This window comes from Megalops cyprinoides, chromosome 13 (genome assembly GCF_013368585.1).
Source record: "Megalops cyprinoides isolate fMegCyp1 chromosome 13, fMegCyp1.pri, whole genome shotgun sequence".
NCBI lineage: Eukaryota > Metazoa > Chordata > Actinopteri > Elopiformes > Megalopidae > Megalops > Megalops cyprinoides.
The window spans coordinates 11,106,939-11,124,552 of NC_050595.1; the positions used below are offsets into that span (position 1 = coordinate 11,106,939).

The window sequence follows — 17,614 nt, forward strand, 5'->3', positions numbered from 1 at the left end:
TCATGTGAAGAAGGGTTTGCAGTGACGTCTGCGAGTGTATGTTGTCCAGAGATGAGGCATCTTATTGACCTTTCCCAAAATCCAATTAAAAATCGCCCCAAATGACCCCAAACCCCGTTCCACACTCGGACCCCCCATCCAGGGTCACTGTAGCGTGGGTGAGGTGAAGGAGTGGGATGCTAGCGTCCATGTGAGGGGGGGGGGGGGGGGGGTACGCTGCCGTGACCCTAAGACCACTGGCAGGAGCAGTCAGTGGGCTCCTGGATGGAGTAGTTGACCCAGGTGGAGTTCCCACTGCAGTACAGTTGCACAGTGCGCCTCTGCAGGCCCATCTCCCGGCAGCACTTGCAGAAGCGGGCGTACGTGTTGATGTTGTAGTTGTATATGCTGGCCGAGGGACACTTTCCATCGCAAGACACTATGTTTACCTGGAGGGGGGAAAACAGCAAACCAACAGTGCTTTGTATGTCAGCTGTTCACTGCATCATGTATACTGTTAAAAGAAAATCTCTTCAGTTTTTTTTATGCATTTAGACTGCAACAGAACACTTCAAAGTCTTTGTGGAAAGGGAATAATTTGTAAACAGTCCTCAATTTAATTATGGTGCAATATATTTAGCTGGCACTTAGGTCATACCAACAGAACTACAGAGAAAACCTACAGAGTGTAATCACTGATTTTCATCAATTTATGGAAGGGTGAAAGTAATTTCCTCAAAAATCATGAATGACTGGACATACTCACCGGTCTGTTACTCCGGCAATCATTTTTCCTAATGGTCATTCTGACTGTCACCTTCTGGCATGACTTTCCATCTTCTTTACCTGAGTTCATAAAAAACAAGGGGAATTTAGTGCCATTCCATACAAAAAATTACCCTTAAACATTGGGTAACGATAATGCCAATTCTGAGCGTGTTCTCTGGCTGACAAAATTTTAACTAATATCAGTCACTTAAGTATTGGTAGTGGGGTTATCCAAGTATCTGTATAAATCAATTTTGGAATACTTTAATAATCAAGATTGCCTTAAAATACTAACTCATTTAAATGAACAACCCCATAAAATAGATACTAAATACACAATGGCTAGCATAAAATCAAAACTTTGAACCACATGACAAACACAAATTACAAACCTGACACCGTGAGTGTTAGACTAAGGTTAAAATGCAAAATGCTGATTTTTCTATGATCAGCATAGAAGGTTCAACATTTTGATTTAATCCAACCCATGGGGTTAGCAAGAAGGACTCAGACAAACAAAATGGTTTTTTAAAATGTTAAGGGTGTGTTTGAAAGTAACAACCAGGTGAAATAAGTGACAAATGTTAAGTCATGAGTAAAATATTAATATGAGAATACAATAGGCAGCGGTACAATAACCATACTCCACATAGGGACTATGCAAACATGTTCAGGCCAATATAAATGACATTTCTTTCCCCACTTGGCTGCCTTCATCATTTTTATCAAGATAAATATATATTTTCCCCAAGAACATTTTCTAGACCTTTGCTGCAAATAGTGAATCCTCATAGTGAGGATCTGAGTGCACCGTTGCCATTATGTTTAAATGGAAAACTATTATTGTATGAAATTTCATAGAGCAATACAAAAGATAGACCAACATTCTGGAAAGAGCTCTTCTACAATGTGTCAGAAAGGGTTATGCGCATCAAGTGTAGTACTTGTTTGGGTAATATGGCAAACATCATACTGTAATGATTTTGAAAATTCCATTTGGAAGTCAGATTAAGCAAGTACAAAAACTGTATGTTGGATCAGAAAAACTTTTTGTGCTACAAGTTGTGCTATATCACCCAAAGAGTTACTAGAAATCTCCTGCTAAGTTTCCACCCGGTCTATATGATTAGTGTCTAAGAGTCGGAAGGAAACTCAGACAAAAACATGCAACACAGATCTACACAAATGCTTACTATGTGGCCACTACCAACAGTACATTGTTGGCGATCAACAATGCACTGCCAAGACAGTGCAAAATGGGGAAAGCTTTAGCTGTGTCATGTATATTATCAGCACAGATTGGAAGAAGAAAAAAATTGACAAAATGTATTAAAAAATGTTTTCTTAATGTTTTGTAAACATTTTTTTTTAAATGCACATCAAAACTTTATTTTGGACTCGTGTATCCTCTTTTTTTTCCAGGGAGTACATTGTTGGAAATCAACAATGGTGCTGGCAAAGCCTTGTTGTCACATATGTTTCTTTTCCAGTAATTGGTACCTCTTTCACAGTTAGTGCTAACTGTGGGAGTCAATGGGCTAACAGGGAATGGAAACAGGGATAATCCAGTACCTGGTGAGATTGGTACATGTTGGTCAGCTTGCAGGTCCACACACAGAAATTCAGACGGTTTAAGCATGTACTTTTTATGCTTTTCAATAGTAACCAAAGTAACAACAGTGAAGGGGAAACACAAACAATGCACATTGCTTTTCTTCTTTGTGGCCTCACCATTCATTCAATGGAAAAGAGTATAAGTGGTATAAGTATAAACAAGGAGCACATTTTGCTAATTGATTATAAAGAAGTGGAACCAATGACATTTTGATTCCACTTCTTGACATTAAGATTTTATTTTGGCCAAAACTGTAGTTGGGGAGTGGGTGGGTTACTTATTTAGGACAGAGTTCAATCCTCCCAAGTAATTCATGAATAATAATCAATACATATCACACTGCTTGTGAGAGTGAGTTTAGTTCTTGAGCACTAAGTCAGTGCTCAACTAGTTAGAAGCTCGTTATTATGATTACCCTCCATTACATGAGCTACATTAAGAGATTTTTGTTTTTATTATCTGAGATTGCGCCATACTGCCTTTTATGTAGCGAGTTTCATGTTTCGTGGCAAGTTTAGTGCTCATGATCTGTATTGGCATACTCAGGTGTCTGCTGATAATATTGTTAGGTATCCTAGCTTCCTGTAGCTTGCAGGTTAAAAGTTTGTCTTTCTTTGCTTGTTGCTTTGCTCGTGGCAGGCTAATCATACAGTTAACATTACTACGTCACCCTAGCTAAATATTATATGGTTAGGTAGTTGTGGTTGGCTGATCCAAGTTACTGTAGTAATCTGTGGAATATCAGCTCTGCAGACTGGCTGAATTTGTCACAACATGTATCTACAGCTTGACTGGATGACTTGATAAAATTAGAACAGTTCCAAATGATGAGCATTTGTCCCATGTGACAGAGATATAACCTGGATGCTTTTTGTTTGTGTTTGTGATAAAACTTTATCAAATTTTACTTTATCAGACTTTATCAAATATCCAAAGTTCAGGAGAGCAAAGTACTTCTTCCCATGGACAGACTGGACAGACTGTAGGGTAAGGGGCAATGTAGTTTATTTTTTATTTACACAGCCAGGCTGTTCTAGTAAAAACTACAGACTTCTGTAGATTTCAGGTGTTCTATTTGAGCATCATAGCTAGCCAATCTAGGCATATAGAGATATTCCACATGGGAAGGTAGCTAGGTAATAACCAAATGCCATAACAGATTAAGTGTACACTATAGTAGTATCACATGTGATATCATATGTGGTCAATGGTTTTTAATTATTTTCTTTTTGCTATGTTGAGAAAAGTCTTTACCTGTTCCATAAGAGTTTAGTATTAGCCTGAGTTGACAAATAGCCCCATTTACTACCATTCTCAATTCCTGTGGTATTCAATAAGACCAGTTTAAAATAAAAAAAGATGGTTAACAGGCTAATTACAATGAACAGCTCAGTGAATTAAAAAAAAATCAAACAGTTCATTGAATTTGCTCATGTCTACACATAATTAAAAACTTGTAAAATTGTATGTACAAGACTTACCTTCTGGGGCCAGTTTTGCCTATGTGTATCTAGGCCTTTTAGGCACACAGTGCTTTGTGGCAAGGAAAATAATGTGGACTGTACAGTGGGAAAAAATTACAGTAGCTTTTCACCCCAGCTACACTATTGCTGAATGTGAGTGCTCTGCTCTGTGGGCTGCCTATGCAAGTACTTTATGTAAACATTTGTCCTTCTTTTGTTTATAGTGGAAAAACTTCACTAGCTACTGTAGGTTATTATAACGACCTGCCAGCGAAACAACAGAAATGCCAGTTTGAGCATATTATTGCATTTTATGAATGAACTGCAGAGAACTTCATTCCCAAAAGAATTTTTTTTTTTTCCACCCTATACTGAACAGCCAGAAAAGCACTTCTCCTATAAGGATAAAACTTATGGCATACTGCTGAGACATATCAGATCTTGGTGAAATACACCAAAGTCTCACACTTTACTAAAATCAGTGAGACTTTTGAAAAATAAAGTGAAGCAATTGATAAAGTCCAGCACAATATTGTTTTCATGTTTTACGTATTCAGCAGTGTGGAGGGAGAGCTAGAAAATTACAGTAATAGCAAACTCTTACTGTGTCAATAAAGATAACAAATAAAAGTAAAATAAAATCACTTTTAGTTTTAATCGAACAGGTACTGTCTTCAGTACTATGGAGTGTTTTACAATGGCCTGTCTCTGACTGTGTAATCCTTCTGGGGAGTCCTACACTGTAAATCTGAGCTACTGAGGTGTACATACATATGAGGCATGAGAACTTTACACCAGAGTATAACTGGGATGATATACAGAGAAAAGTGCATTTATTTACTGTCATAACACTAGGGCTTTGTGGGAGGATTGAATTAGGGCCTAAGTGATCCTAAATGTTACGACTGTGCCTATCAGTGATTGATTCACTGTAACTGTAAATTAAGCCTGCAACTGTATGCCTTTTATTGATTGTAGGATGCTGTTTGTTGGCAGACATTGGATGAACCTCAGAGTGTGGTTAACATCATCATAAATTAGATAATATTTTCCAAAGGAAGTGATATGCTTTTGGGGTTTCAATATGCATTTTGTAAGGCAGGAGAAAATTACCAAACCTTTTTATATTGAACAGACGGATATGTAAGTGATAGAGGCATTTACATTGTATTACACTGAAAAGCATATAAAGTATGCATATACTTAATACATAAGCATTTGGGGGTAAACAAGTAATTATAGTGACAACATATTTCTGTGAAAAAAATATGATTTTTAAATGGAGATAAATAATTTAGGTATTTTGAGCCAATTTCAAGTCCAATGAAAATGTCTGAAGAATACATACTTTAAATATATTGCAGTGTGCAACAACAAAAACAGATTTTGCATTCTCCAAATGATCCTCCATTGGTGAGAAATGCCGTTCAATAACTTATAGCTCAAACATGTATTTTGAAACACATGTTAAAAAAGCGAAAAAAAGGGAAGAACATTTTGTGCTGTACTTTAATATACAGCAAGCAGTGAGAGACTACAGGTCTGCGTAGCTACACTTCTACTGCAGCGCTTAAGCGGAAAAACATTAGCATTTCGTTTTGGGTACTCACAAGTCCTGCAGCATCCGTCCATGTAACTGACTACTGTTCCCCCAATCTAGGACAACACAACAGTCAAAGCTGCTTAATATGACTGGGTCAATGAGATGATGTCTAGAGCCCTGCATTTCCAGTGAAGCAAAGGAACCAGAGAACTTTGATTGGTGTAAAACGGAAGAAATTTTCCTGAGATCATTTCAGTAAAAAGGGAGTTTTACCTGTAATCTAAGGTTTAAAGCAAAATACACAATACACAAATAGCATGGGGAGCAGACATTAGAGGGTACTACCATATTCTGTGTTGTAATATTAATGTAAAATGTTATTTATATATGCTATATCTGTCAGAGAGAGAGAGACACATAGATAGGTCTACAGTCTAGAAAAGGTTGACAATTTAGATTCAGTCTCAATGTGCTTTGTCATTACGTTTGACAAACTAATTGATCTATTTTCTGTTCAATTCAGTAGCCACTAAGCTCTAATGCTGCATCAGCTTAATAGTAAAGCTTGCTGAGATCTGTTACTCAATATAAGAGAGAAAGGACACTGTGGTATAACTGATGTACACTACCTTACCATACACTAACCTTTATGCATTCTGTTTCATTGAAAGGAGGGCAGCTGAATGAGTAGGAAACCAGCGTGGGTCCTGACAGTGTGTCTGTACACTCATACTTGATGCAGTTGGACACCCATGTCTTCCCAGGCTGCAAGATCATTGACATTTAACACTGTGTTACTGCTATTAATGAGCATGACCTCACAACCTGGGCTGGGGAAAATGCACAACTCCATAAATATACAAAACTGAAAAACATTGATAGTGATTTTTACTGTTTGAATTACAAGTTTGGATTATTATGAACTACAACTGTGAACTACAAGTTTTGATTATTTAGCAAGATGGGGAATTCCAGCAGGGAAACAGCTTGTTGCAATCAACAAGTTAGCAAGATCATTTACAATGATTTTGGAAATTACTTTGTAACCTACACAATATTATTAGTTAACAGTAGCAAACTAGCACAACTGCCTGTAGAAAATTGTAAATCAGAAGGAAAACGTTTTGCAATATAGTCTACATAAATGTGTGTACAGCACTGGTTTGGTTGCTTTTCTTTAGCACTGTAAAGTAACCAAGCATCAGGGAAATATTACATTTACAACATGGTTTAAATGTATAAATGGTTCATAATGCATCCCTGCCATACTCATGTAAAAGGAGACTCCCAATGCACATCTGGTTAGATCCAGTGCTTCGGTTCATCTGTATTGGCCCTACCTTGTACAGCGTGATGGAACCGTTCTCATTCTCGTACATGCAGGAAATGTTCTTACAGGCCCCGCAGCAGGTGGTGTGGTCTTTGGGCGGTATGTATATCTGATTCTGGAAAAACACATATTATATTCACATTATATTCATTTATCCAGAGTTAATTCCAACACAAAAGAACAAGTGTATCCATTCAAGTTGAATGAGCAACAGTGTCGGACCAGGCTAACAACCCTCCCAGACTAATGAGCATGAGCATAACACTACTCAAGCACTCGTAAGCCCATGCAACAGAAAGGTAAAGAGGCCAGTCCAATGCGTTCCAGTACGCTCCTGCTCATTGCAGTGCGTGAGCACAGTGAGAGCGCTGAGCTGTTGCCTTACCGGCTGACACTGTGCAGTGCAGTTGGTGCTGGTGGCCCTGATGCGGAAGTATCCAGTGAGCGGATCCAGGGTGCGGGTGCACTGGGTGGTGTAGCACACTCCCTCCACGCTGTGCTCCACCAGGGTCTGGCCCGGCCTCATCACCCCCCTCTCCCCGTCCACGCACACAGGATCCCGCTCTGAGCACACACACACGCACAGGCGCGCGCGCACGCACACACACACATACACACAATCATTCTTCAGCTTTTATTATTCCATATTTAGCCAACCTTTTTTAAAAATCCCTGCCGTCAAGCATGCCCACAGCAACATGGTGACAAAAATAAAGTGACTGAAATCAGCAACGAAATGAATCATGTAGATAACATCTAACCATGAGCTGTAACTAACAAATGGAGTGGTGAAATGCATGTTGAGATGGAACTTTGCTCTCATTAATAAAATCATTTGTTAAAAATGACTTCAAAATCCAGTCTGTCCACAGAAACAACTTTCAGTAGAAAAGGTAGAGCTGTCAACATTTTGCCATTGAGCTACACAAAGAGCTTCAGGTATGACAGTCACAATATTAATATGAAATTATAAGAAGATCATATAGTATTTGATAAAAATTGTGATAAATATTTTCCATTGAATATTAAATGAAAGACTTGGACCTTAAATACTACTGAATGGCAATTTGAAAAATGTCTTCACTTACCACAGATGTATTTCTTGCAGCCACATTGGTTTTGTGGGTCTGCACTGAAAGTCCTATCAATCTGTACGGTCTCACCCTTTGAAATAATAAAAGAAAAACATAAAGTGCATGGATCAATATTGTGACAAAGTTACTAATGTATACTGATCGATTTTCTCTTATACAAGTATTCATATTCTTGTATAAATACAATATGGAAATATACCTACCAGTTCACACTGTGGCCTTACGATTTTTTCACAGGCGCACTCTGAAACACAATCACAGAGGCATCATTGATTGCACTTTCAGTGTTAAACACAGAATAACTCTGGCCACTAACATTGTGCTGAGGAGTGCTTACCGCATGTGCGTAAGGGACAGCACTGTCCAGGGACAGAGACGGACACCACAGACATCCCCAGTGGACAGGTGAAGTCTGCACAACGGTATGGCTCACACACTGAAAATACACAGGGTTAAACAAAACCTGAGAAATCAGCACTGCATCTGCGGACTTCGCTTTCTGTAAAATATTTATAATTCACAATGACACTCTGGATATTTCTCTGGATATTTCTCTTTCTTGCAGCTGTTAAAAGTATGGGGCCTATAGTATCTAGAATAATACATTTAAATTAAATCACATACATACTGTATGTGTGACTGCTCCAAAACTTGCCTTCTGTTAGATACGTTCTAATATATCTACAAATCATGCTAAAGCTGAATGCATGCAGTACATATGACTGCATACCCGTAACAGTGACTACAGCCAGCGATGTCTTGGCTGGTTTGCTTGGTTTTGTAAGCAGTGAACCCTCACTCACCACAGTGGTAAGCTGGGCAGCAGCGGTCTGTGCTGTTGGCGTCCACTGTCAGCACCTCTCCCTCCTGGCACTCAGGAACCACATCCGAGCAGGCGCCACACACTATTCACCACACACGCACACACCCACACACACGTGCACATACAAGCGTGCACACATATGCACACATATGTGCATGCCTTAGTCAGTGCTCACAGCAATATTCCCCTTAACACATAGAACAGCCCTGACTCACACTGACTCACAGCAGTGCTAAGGTGTGTGTCAGTGCCATAACTGTGATTCGACGTGGACACAGGATAAAAGTCCCTGCTTTGCTGTGTTATCAGTGCCAAAAAAAATCTGCTTGGCCTACAAATCCAAAATACATTCCAAATCCTCAAAATAGGTGAAATTTGTATTTTTTGTACTGACCTGTCTTTGAGGCTGTGTGCTCAAAGAGTAAAGGCCCATACTTGAAATCTGTGGGTTTTAAGAGCTGAGGCCTGTGTCTGAAGACTGTGTATTAGAAGTTGAGGCCTGTGTTTGAAAGCTGTGTGTATTACAGCCTGGAGCCTGTGTTAAAAGGTTGTTTGTAATACGGGCAGAGGCTTGTGTTTGAAGACTGTTTCTATTAGAAACTTAAGGCTTGTTTTTGAAGGCTGTTTTCATTAGAAGCTAAAGGCCTGTGTGAGAAAGTACAGGCAGGACTCACTGCAAATATGGGCCAGGCAGCAGCTCCCATCTGCTCGGGTTGCAATGAGGGTCTGGTCGTCTCGGCAGGTAGGAACGTCCAACTCACACTGGTCAGGGTCGCATTCTGAGCAGCGACCAAAAACACCGGGAGAGCATTAGCATCATGCTTGAGTTTACCGAATAACATCTAACATAGCTAGTATAGCACATTACATTTAAAGCATGGTGTTTGCCTGCTGAATGAATAAACAGTGTTTGTAAATTGTGGGGAAGGTTTCATATTCAGTCCCAGTGGTTTCATTTTTAAGATCCAATGGTAACATATGTATTCTCCTGTAAGCAGTCATTGTGATTAGACATGTTATGTACACATTACATTACATTACATCATTTAGCAGATGCTCTAACCCAGAGCAACTTACAAATAAACACAGTAAGTACACTCACCACATATGTAATCTGGGCAGCAGGAGTCCTCCCTGAAGTAGGAGACCAGCTTCTCTCCATAGTTGCATTCAGGTGGGTAAGTGCCACACAGTGTCTGATTGCACACTGCAAGGAAAAAAATTTGCCATAAAGATACACCTCTTATTGAGCCTTGCTGATCCCTTTGTATGAGGTGATGTGACTGTACCTCCCTGGGAGTCTAGGGGAAACCTCACTCTTTGGTCACAAGTACGCCGTGAGCGATACTGTGTGCTGTGCTTTGTGCGCAGTGTTGAGACTGCAGTGCTGCTCACCACATGCTTTCTGGGGACAGCAGCTCTTGTCGTCGGCCAGGCTGACTGTCACCTCCCCCCTCCTCTTGCAGATGGGCTGGGGGACATCAGAGCAGTTGTATTCGACTGGGATGATGGTGTCATTGTCGCACTTGTACATGCAGCAGCCGTCCACAGATGCCTTCCACACCTCCCCAGAGGCGCGCGGGTTCCCGAAACTGTCCGTGCAGGCTGGAGGCCAACACACGTGTGAACACAGAGACACGCACACACACGCAGACACAGATGTACACACACACACAAGCACATACACACAGATGTACACACACCCACAGTCAGGTAAATTCCCCCTCTTTTCATTACACATGGGTTTCAGTAGTATAACTTTTTCATTTGAGGACAAATGAAAAATCAGTACTTTTTTCTAGAAAGTACTACGGTTCCAACTGCATGCATAGCGTTGACATGAGAGGGTGCAGGAGAGGCGTACCGCACTTGTTGGATGGGATGCAGAGGGCGGAGTAGGGGCGGTGGAGCAGCGTTCCCTCAGGACACACACAGCCCTCTGTCAGCCCGGAACATTCCTCAGGGTCCGAGTCGAACTCGTGGTTGGGGCAGGTCTGGGCCGTGCAGGCGGGAAGGCAGGCCTGGTAGCGCAGCTCGTCTGGGCACATGAACGCTGGTGGGGAGAAAAAAGACGAACATGGTGCACTCTTTGTTCAAGAACCGTCCTTCCATCTACCCATCATTAAGGATTAAAAAACCAAGCCTGATTAAATGCCATTCTGCAGAGCTTACGGCAGTAGTCCGGGCTCCTCCACTCGATGCATATGTTGAACTTGTGACAGGAGGCCACGTAGGCAGCCAGCGCCACACAGGGGTTCTTCACATACTCCGCATCACGAACCCACACCTCACAGAACATCGTGGGAGGAACCTAAAACCGAAGAGGGCCAGTCAGGATAAGAGTTTGCCACTCTGTGTGCAGCACTTCTAATACTGTGACTCTGTGCATGGCTCTGTGACGCTGTGCATGGCTTTTGTTTGTGTTGTACTCTGCCTCGCTTGTAAGTTGCTTTGGATAAAAGCGTCTGCCAAATAGAAAAATACAAATGTAAATAAGAAAACTGAGCTTAGATACTCTATGAGACTCATCAACAATACACAAATCTCGTATTCACAGTTTTCAGAGTGTAGAGGTGAGCCGCAGAGACGTACGAAGAGGTGACAGGCGCTGAAGGTGTGGTTGCTGAGCATGTCCAGGCACTCCGAGCAGTCGCTGGTGGAGCAGTTAACCTCACGCCGTCGGCTGTGGCTGATGTAGCCAGTGGTGTTGGGCACCTGCCAGCTGTCAATGAAGAGCGCGGGGTCCTCACCCTCGCTCACCGTTGTCCCGTTGGAAAGTGTCAGATCATTGGCAGGGTTACCGTCGCAGCAACCTGTGGAGCCATGATGAAGCAGATGTCATTTCATTGTCATGTCATACGCCACTGAGAAAAGCAGAGCTGTAAGCTTGGCTGGCATTTCAGTCAAATGTATCTTCTGGAGTAATGGTGAGTGCATTTTATACTTAGAGTGGATATTAGTGTCCTGATATGTTACGTACCACACAGTCCCATGGTGGATAGCTTATTGTTGTATCCATCCATCTCAATGACCATCATTCCCGTGCTGTGAAACCACTGGATCTTCAGTCCTGCGGGGGTCCTTATCAGATACATGTTGCCAGTGTCAAGCACTTCGAATCCGTATTTCTTGAAGCGTGGCTTTGCATACCTTGCATTGACATACAGCTAGGAGAAAACATCACAGAACATCTTTGAGGGTTTCTAACTATTATGTGCTGTGTGTACTACTCTGACAAAATTGTGTTTTATCCATTACATCTCTACAACCACAACTCACTCACTCACAACTAACTGCATTTGTAATGTGAATTTAACAATACTATATGGGCAACATTTTTTCAACATATTTAAGTCTGCATGTCAGAATAGGGCATGTGCTAAATTATATTAAAATTAATAGTGCGGCATGATGGTGATATTTGTATTCTTTAACAGAACATCCTACAAAACAACTGTAAAGTAATGTTACTATAGCTGCTTGTATTGGATAAGCACAAGTCACTGGAACTGTGTACTTACTTCTCATGAATTTAACATGTTCATAATTGCTATCAACATAGCTCAGATGGACTAATATAATACTAAAGGGACTTCTGATATAATGTTCAATATATAAGTTCAATATAACCATTTACTCAAACTTGTTCACCAGAGGGTACTATCCAGACATCTAAAAAGCTGCAGACATTAAAAACATCAAACAAGCATTTGCTCTCATCTTTAGCAAAACGTAATCACCTTTTAATGTATTCAATACTTTAATTACTTAATGTAATAACCCAATAATGTGATAATATATTAACAGCTTCTGAGCCCAACAAAGAGGTCTACTGATTATATATAATCAAGATATAGGACCGTAATAAATAAACTGACTTTACTGACAAAAATGGCAGCTGTAGAGAGATGCATTCTTACCCTCCTCTGGAGGCGGTTGATCAGGACTTGGTTGGATTTGTATGTAATGTTGAGAGCTACCAGACACAGGTTGGTGAAATTCCACAGTAACTTTAATGGGAAACACAACAGAAAACAAGCTGAACTGAAGGCAAATATTTCACTTCATCAGAGGTCAAGCCCACAGTTTAGTCACCTTTGGAGCAGTTCACTTCCATTTGAAACTGAATGTGTTAACTTTTGCACAACACAGTTTTTGGGTGGACTGAATCACATACACCCACCGAGTTCAGTTCCAGACAATGGTTTAATCTGAATCCATTACGTCACTGTCAGAGGTTTGGCATGTACCTTGAAATGAATAAAACTGCACTTTTACTCATATCAAATGGTGAAATGCACTAAGAGTAAAAGTGCCCTAATAAGGTGTGATCATTTGTGATGACTCTTTGTGGTGGATGAGTTGGCCTAAGGGGCATGTGCCATGCGGCAGAACACTGGGAGACTCACTGTGTCTGAGGCCTGGCATTCCTGAACCTGGATGCTCACGGTCTCGTTGGGCAGCTGGGTCACTATGTACGAGGCCGCCTTATAGATTGCCACACTGTTGCCATCGAATGTAATTATGTTCAAGTCAGGGAATACAGAGCAGCGGCCTGTGGATGCAACAAAGGCAGATAAATGATTCAGATTCAACAAGACAACAAACATCTTCCAAGACCTTTTATTAACTATAAATGAATTTAAACATGTTTACCACTGTAATACGTGTTTGATCTATGATTAAACAGTTATCAACTGTGAACCTGAACACTGCTGTATCCCTGCTATTCTGCATCCACACCCCTGTTCTTGCTGCTGTTGTGGTGATACACACTGTATGTATCATTCTCTGACAGCCTTGTAGTCACCCTGGACAAGAACATCCACCAAATGAATACCTACTACTACTACTAAATAAGTAATAAATTCTTTTTATGATGGAAACAATACAGAGTAAAGAGTAGGTCATTTTTCGGGACACATGTGTTGGAGTGAGAAAGCAGTGCAAGGGATGCCCCTAGATGATCATTGGCGCAGACTCACAGGGACAGTCCCACTGAGGACAGCACTTGTCTCCATTCACCAGGACAGCGAATCCCAGGAGGCCGCAGTTAGGAGGGGTGGAGTTGTAAGGGCAGTTCTGGGACTTGTTGAAGAGCACCAGCTGGCCACCCACGCAGATGTACTTGGTGCATTCGTCAATGATCTCTGAATAAGGAGGCTGGAAAAAATGGAAAAGCGTTACCCCTCAGGTCAATGGGGAGATCTGACAGCTTAACCTGAACGCATGGGGGAACCGCACTGACCGTGCACATCCTGGTCGACGGAGCTGCGGTGGTGGTCGTGACCTCGGTGGTGAGCGGTGACTCGGGCGAAGTGGCTATCTCTGATGTCACGTGAGGTGACAGTGAGGGAGTGGCCACCTCTGCTGTAGTTGTCCACCAGCGCTCTGGTGCAGTGGTGTAGGGCGATGGTGTGGTCACCGGTGCTGAAGTGGCCGCTGTCTCCACCGTCGTTATAGGCAGGGGAGGAAGGACAGGGGATGATGTCAGAGTTGCTCTGTCCGTGGCTGCAGATGTGGTCATCAGCCAATCTGGGGCAGAAGTCTTCACAGTCTCTGTAGAAGGAGCTTCAGTTCCCTCAGTGCTGAGGGTCCTCTCTGAAGTGCCCTCAGAGGATGTAGTGGGCAGATGGGTAGTTACTCTGATGGTGCCAGTAGGAGTTGCAGAAGGAGCTGTAATGGAAGTCAGGCTAGGTACCGGGGTGGAGGTCGTTTTGGAAGTCGCTGTAAAAAGTGTTGTGGGTTGAGATTCAGTGGTTCTGGTTGTGATTACGGGTCTGACAGATGTTCGAGCAGTCACTACATGTGTGGTAGAGATAGTGGCGGAAACGGGACTCGTGGGGCTTGTTGGGTAACGAGGAGATGTGGTTGCTGTTGACACCACTGGGAGTCTTGTTGGTAAAGAGACAGAGACCCTCCCAGTGGATGTCCTGACCGTGGTTGGCTTGGTGGAAGTCACAAGTGGGACATGTGTGGACACGGTGACCCTTGTGGTCCTCCTTGGTGTCGTTGCAGCAGTTGACCTGGTGATTGGGGCCGCTGGAGTGGTGGATATGACTCTTGGAGTGACTCTCACTGACGTGAGCGTTGGCCCACTGCTTGAGGTTGTGCGTGGTGATGTGGGCACGGACGATGGAGTTGTCACCAGCACGGTTGTCACCTCTGACACCTCCACCTTCTCCGTCACTGGTGGAACACCTGTGGTTCTTGTTAGGAAAGGTGTGGTCAACAGTTTGGTGGTAGAGGTAAAAAGAGGAGACACAGGCGTACCCTTTGTTGTAGAGAGAGTGATGAATGGCTCCTTTGTTGTGGAAGACACCGGCGTTGTTGTTTCGGTTGTAACAGGTAAACGTGCGGTGGTTTCAGGGGATGTTGTGGTTTTCACAGTGCTCGTTATGGTAGATGTGCCCTCGGAGGTAGCCATAGTGATACGCGACACAGGAGATGTGGCTATCGTCACCCTAGAGATGGTAACAGCTGGTGGGCTTGCTGTCATAGTTGTGGTCATAGTTGTGGAGATCTCACTGGTTGCACTGGTGACCTCAGCTGTTGAGATGGGATATGGGGTCATTGTTGCTACGGTCACCCTGTCAGTCCAGTAAGATGGGGTGGATGGGGTGCCGGTGAAGGGTGATGATGGGGATTCCGTTGTTCTAAGGGTGGTGGGTTGTGGCGAAGTCTCTACAGCCACTGTGCGGACCTTCTCTGGTGTGGTTTCTGTAGGACTTACAGGTGGCAGTGGTGGTGTGGACGTTACAAACATGGATGTCGCGGTGGCTGGTTTAGTGGAAGCTGGGATTGGTGTCGTGGCTGTGGTGTGAGGAGATTCAACTGTTGGCGATGGAGTCTCTGGGGGTTTTGATGTTGTGTGGGTGAGCTTTGGAGAAACAGGACTTGTTGTGGTAGTTTCTGACGTGGTGGCACGAGTTTCAACTGTGGTACGTCTCCAGTCAACAGCAGTTGTTGCTGTGGACACTGGTGCCCTGGATGTTGTCATGCCTGAGGATGTAGTTTCTGTAATCCTCTCTGTGGTGGGTACTCCAGGTGACCATGAAGTCCGAACAGTGGAGACAGTTGATACTGGCTGACTCTCTGGGGTTGTTGTGGCAGTTCCTTCAACAGGCTGGATTGTGGATTCTGTGGTGGCTGTGACACGGGTCGTAAGGGTGCGGGCTGTGGTTGCTGTGGAGGTCACAACCCCAGTGAAAACTGCCGTTGTTGTTACTTTCTTTGTTGCGGTGGGAGAAAGTTCAGAGGTAGGTGAAGTAGGCACCGGAGACAGAGTTGTTCTAAGTGGCAACGTTGGAACAGGAGTGGCTGAGGGTACGAAGGGCACATGAGTTGTTGACGTTGGCGACACAGGGGAGGTGGGTACGATTCTTTCGGAAGTTACCTCAGAGACAATCGCTGGCAGTTTTTCGGGTGTAGTGGAGAGTGTTGTTTTCAAAGTGGTGAAGGCACTCACAGTTGTCGTCGATTCAGTTGACTGTGTGGGAGAGACCTCAGGGGTGGTGACCATCAGTGTGTGCATGGGCGTAGAAGGTGAGGGGGTGTAAGCTGTGGTGGCTGTGGAGCTTGTTTCAACAGGGGGTGTAGATTTGGTATCTGGAATGGGAGGCTTTGTCGTTTTAACTGTCTCAACAGTGGTGGGCTCTGTGGTGGTCTCTTTGTACACTGTGGTGAGGGTCTCTGCTGATATAGTTGAGAGCCGAGATGTTTCAGAGACCACAGCGGGTCGTGTGGTTGCGGTTATGTAGACAGGAGACACCTTAGCTGTGCTCGATGTTGCCTTTGTAGTTCTCTCAGTGGGCAAGCCTGGGACGACAGGCAGTGTGCTGGTTCTGACTGGGGCCTCTATCGATGTGGTGGAGATGCCCACTGTAGGCGATGGGGGTAAGATGGCTGTCGTGCTGGAGGTCAGCTCTGAGGTCACCCCAGGCCTAACGGTGGTGGTGAGCCAGAAGGGAGCTGTGGGAGGGGCGGGGCTGGTCCTCTCTGTGACAGGCACGATGGGCACGTACGGGGAACGTGGCGTTGTGGCCGTCACCTCGAGGCTGATCGTGGGCGAGGCTGCCGATGTCCTCCCGGTTGTCACAGATTCTGGGACCTCAGGCGCCACTGTGGATTTAAGTGTAGTCCTCAGGGTAGTGGGGAGCCTGGGGGTGGCTGTGCTTGTGACCTCAGTTGGAGCGATGATCGTGGTTGAGACGACCGCTCGGCTGGTCGAGATGGACATGGCTGCAGCAGCAGTGGTGCTGGTGGTCTCGGGGGAAGGGGCCGGCGGGGAGGCGGTGGGGGTGGTGAAGCGTGCCGTGGAGATGGCCGCAGTAGCAGGGACGGCCGCAGAAGTGACAGCTGCAGGTGCTGGTACAGTACTGAGGGGAGCTGTGGGCTGAACAGCAACTGGTGGCTTAATGCCTGAGGATAAATAAGGAGACAACTGTTAGAAAAGCAGAAAGAAAAGGGAGAGGGGTAAATGCATTACTTGTGACAGACTTTAAATCCCGGCACCCGTGGTTTGGCATAGGAGATTATGGCTCGAAGCTTAATTAAACAGATGTTGGAATGAATATTTCAACTTCTAAGAAACTTGATACTGTACTGTGATGATGTAATATGCACAGGGATCATCAAATGAGCCCTACAGCACGAGCAAAGGGCACTTCTGTTGTATCAATGACATGCTTATCTGCAAGTCCATTGTGGAGAAGGAAGAATTTTTAGAACGACTAGAACTTACCTTTCGGTGTTACAAAATAGATTCATTACAGGCATGGAAAAAACATTTTTACACACTCTTTACATTTAAGACTTCACAACAGGCTGCATACATTTAAGTTTATTTTAACTGTATAAAAATATATATTGTCACTACACCCTGACCTTTGGTGGAATGATGTATTTTAATGATATTGCATATTTTAATAAGAAAATCCTGGCTGTCGTATTCATCTTTGCTTTATACTTTATACCTAAGTACTTTTCCTTTTATAAGA

General features: G+C 43.4%; 1 protein-coding gene across 1 annotated transcript in view; it reads right to left on the reverse strand.

Annotated features, from left to right (window-relative positions):
* Window positions 1-227: 227 nt before the first annotated feature.
* The window catches only part of otog (otogelin), a 46,426-nt gene continuing 29,039 nt past the window's right edge, over window positions 228-17,614 (reverse strand). Inside the window, exons 32-55 of the mRNA XM_036544243.1 lie at window positions 16,080-17,036; window positions 15,319-15,584; window positions 14,422-14,824; window positions 13,864-14,126; window positions 13,601-13,778; window positions 13,025-13,170; window positions 12,536-12,625; window positions 11,596-11,782; window positions 11,208-11,428; window positions 10,788-10,926; window positions 10,480-10,668; window positions 10,011-10,220; window positions 9,718-9,822; window positions 9,290-9,394; window positions 8,596-8,697; window positions 8,130-8,228; window positions 7,996-8,036; window positions 7,787-7,862; window positions 7,084-7,262; window positions 6,709-6,813; window positions 6,014-6,133; window positions 5,436-5,481; window positions 746-825; window positions 228-428 (exon numbers count right to left, since the gene is read on the reverse strand). Of these exons, the coding sequence (XP_036400136.1) occupies window positions 228-428; window positions 746-825; window positions 5,436-5,481; window positions 6,014-6,133; window positions 6,709-6,813; window positions 7,084-7,262; window positions 7,787-7,862; window positions 7,996-8,036; window positions 8,130-8,228; window positions 8,596-8,697; window positions 9,290-9,394; window positions 9,718-9,822; window positions 10,011-10,220; window positions 10,480-10,668; window positions 10,788-10,926; window positions 11,208-11,428; window positions 11,596-11,782; window positions 12,536-12,625; window positions 13,025-13,170; window positions 13,601-13,778; window positions 13,864-14,126; window positions 14,422-14,824; window positions 15,319-15,584; window positions 16,080-17,036 (4,508 nt within the window). The remainder of the gene's footprint in view (window positions 429-745; window positions 826-5,435; window positions 5,482-6,013; window positions 6,134-6,708; window positions 6,814-7,083; window positions 7,263-7,786; window positions 7,863-7,995; window positions 8,037-8,129; window positions 8,229-8,595; window positions 8,698-9,289; window positions 9,395-9,717; window positions 9,823-10,010; window positions 10,221-10,479; window positions 10,669-10,787; window positions 10,927-11,207; window positions 11,429-11,595; window positions 11,783-12,535; window positions 12,626-13,024; window positions 13,171-13,600; window positions 13,779-13,863; window positions 14,127-14,421; window positions 14,825-15,318; window positions 15,585-16,079; window positions 17,037-17,614) is intronic.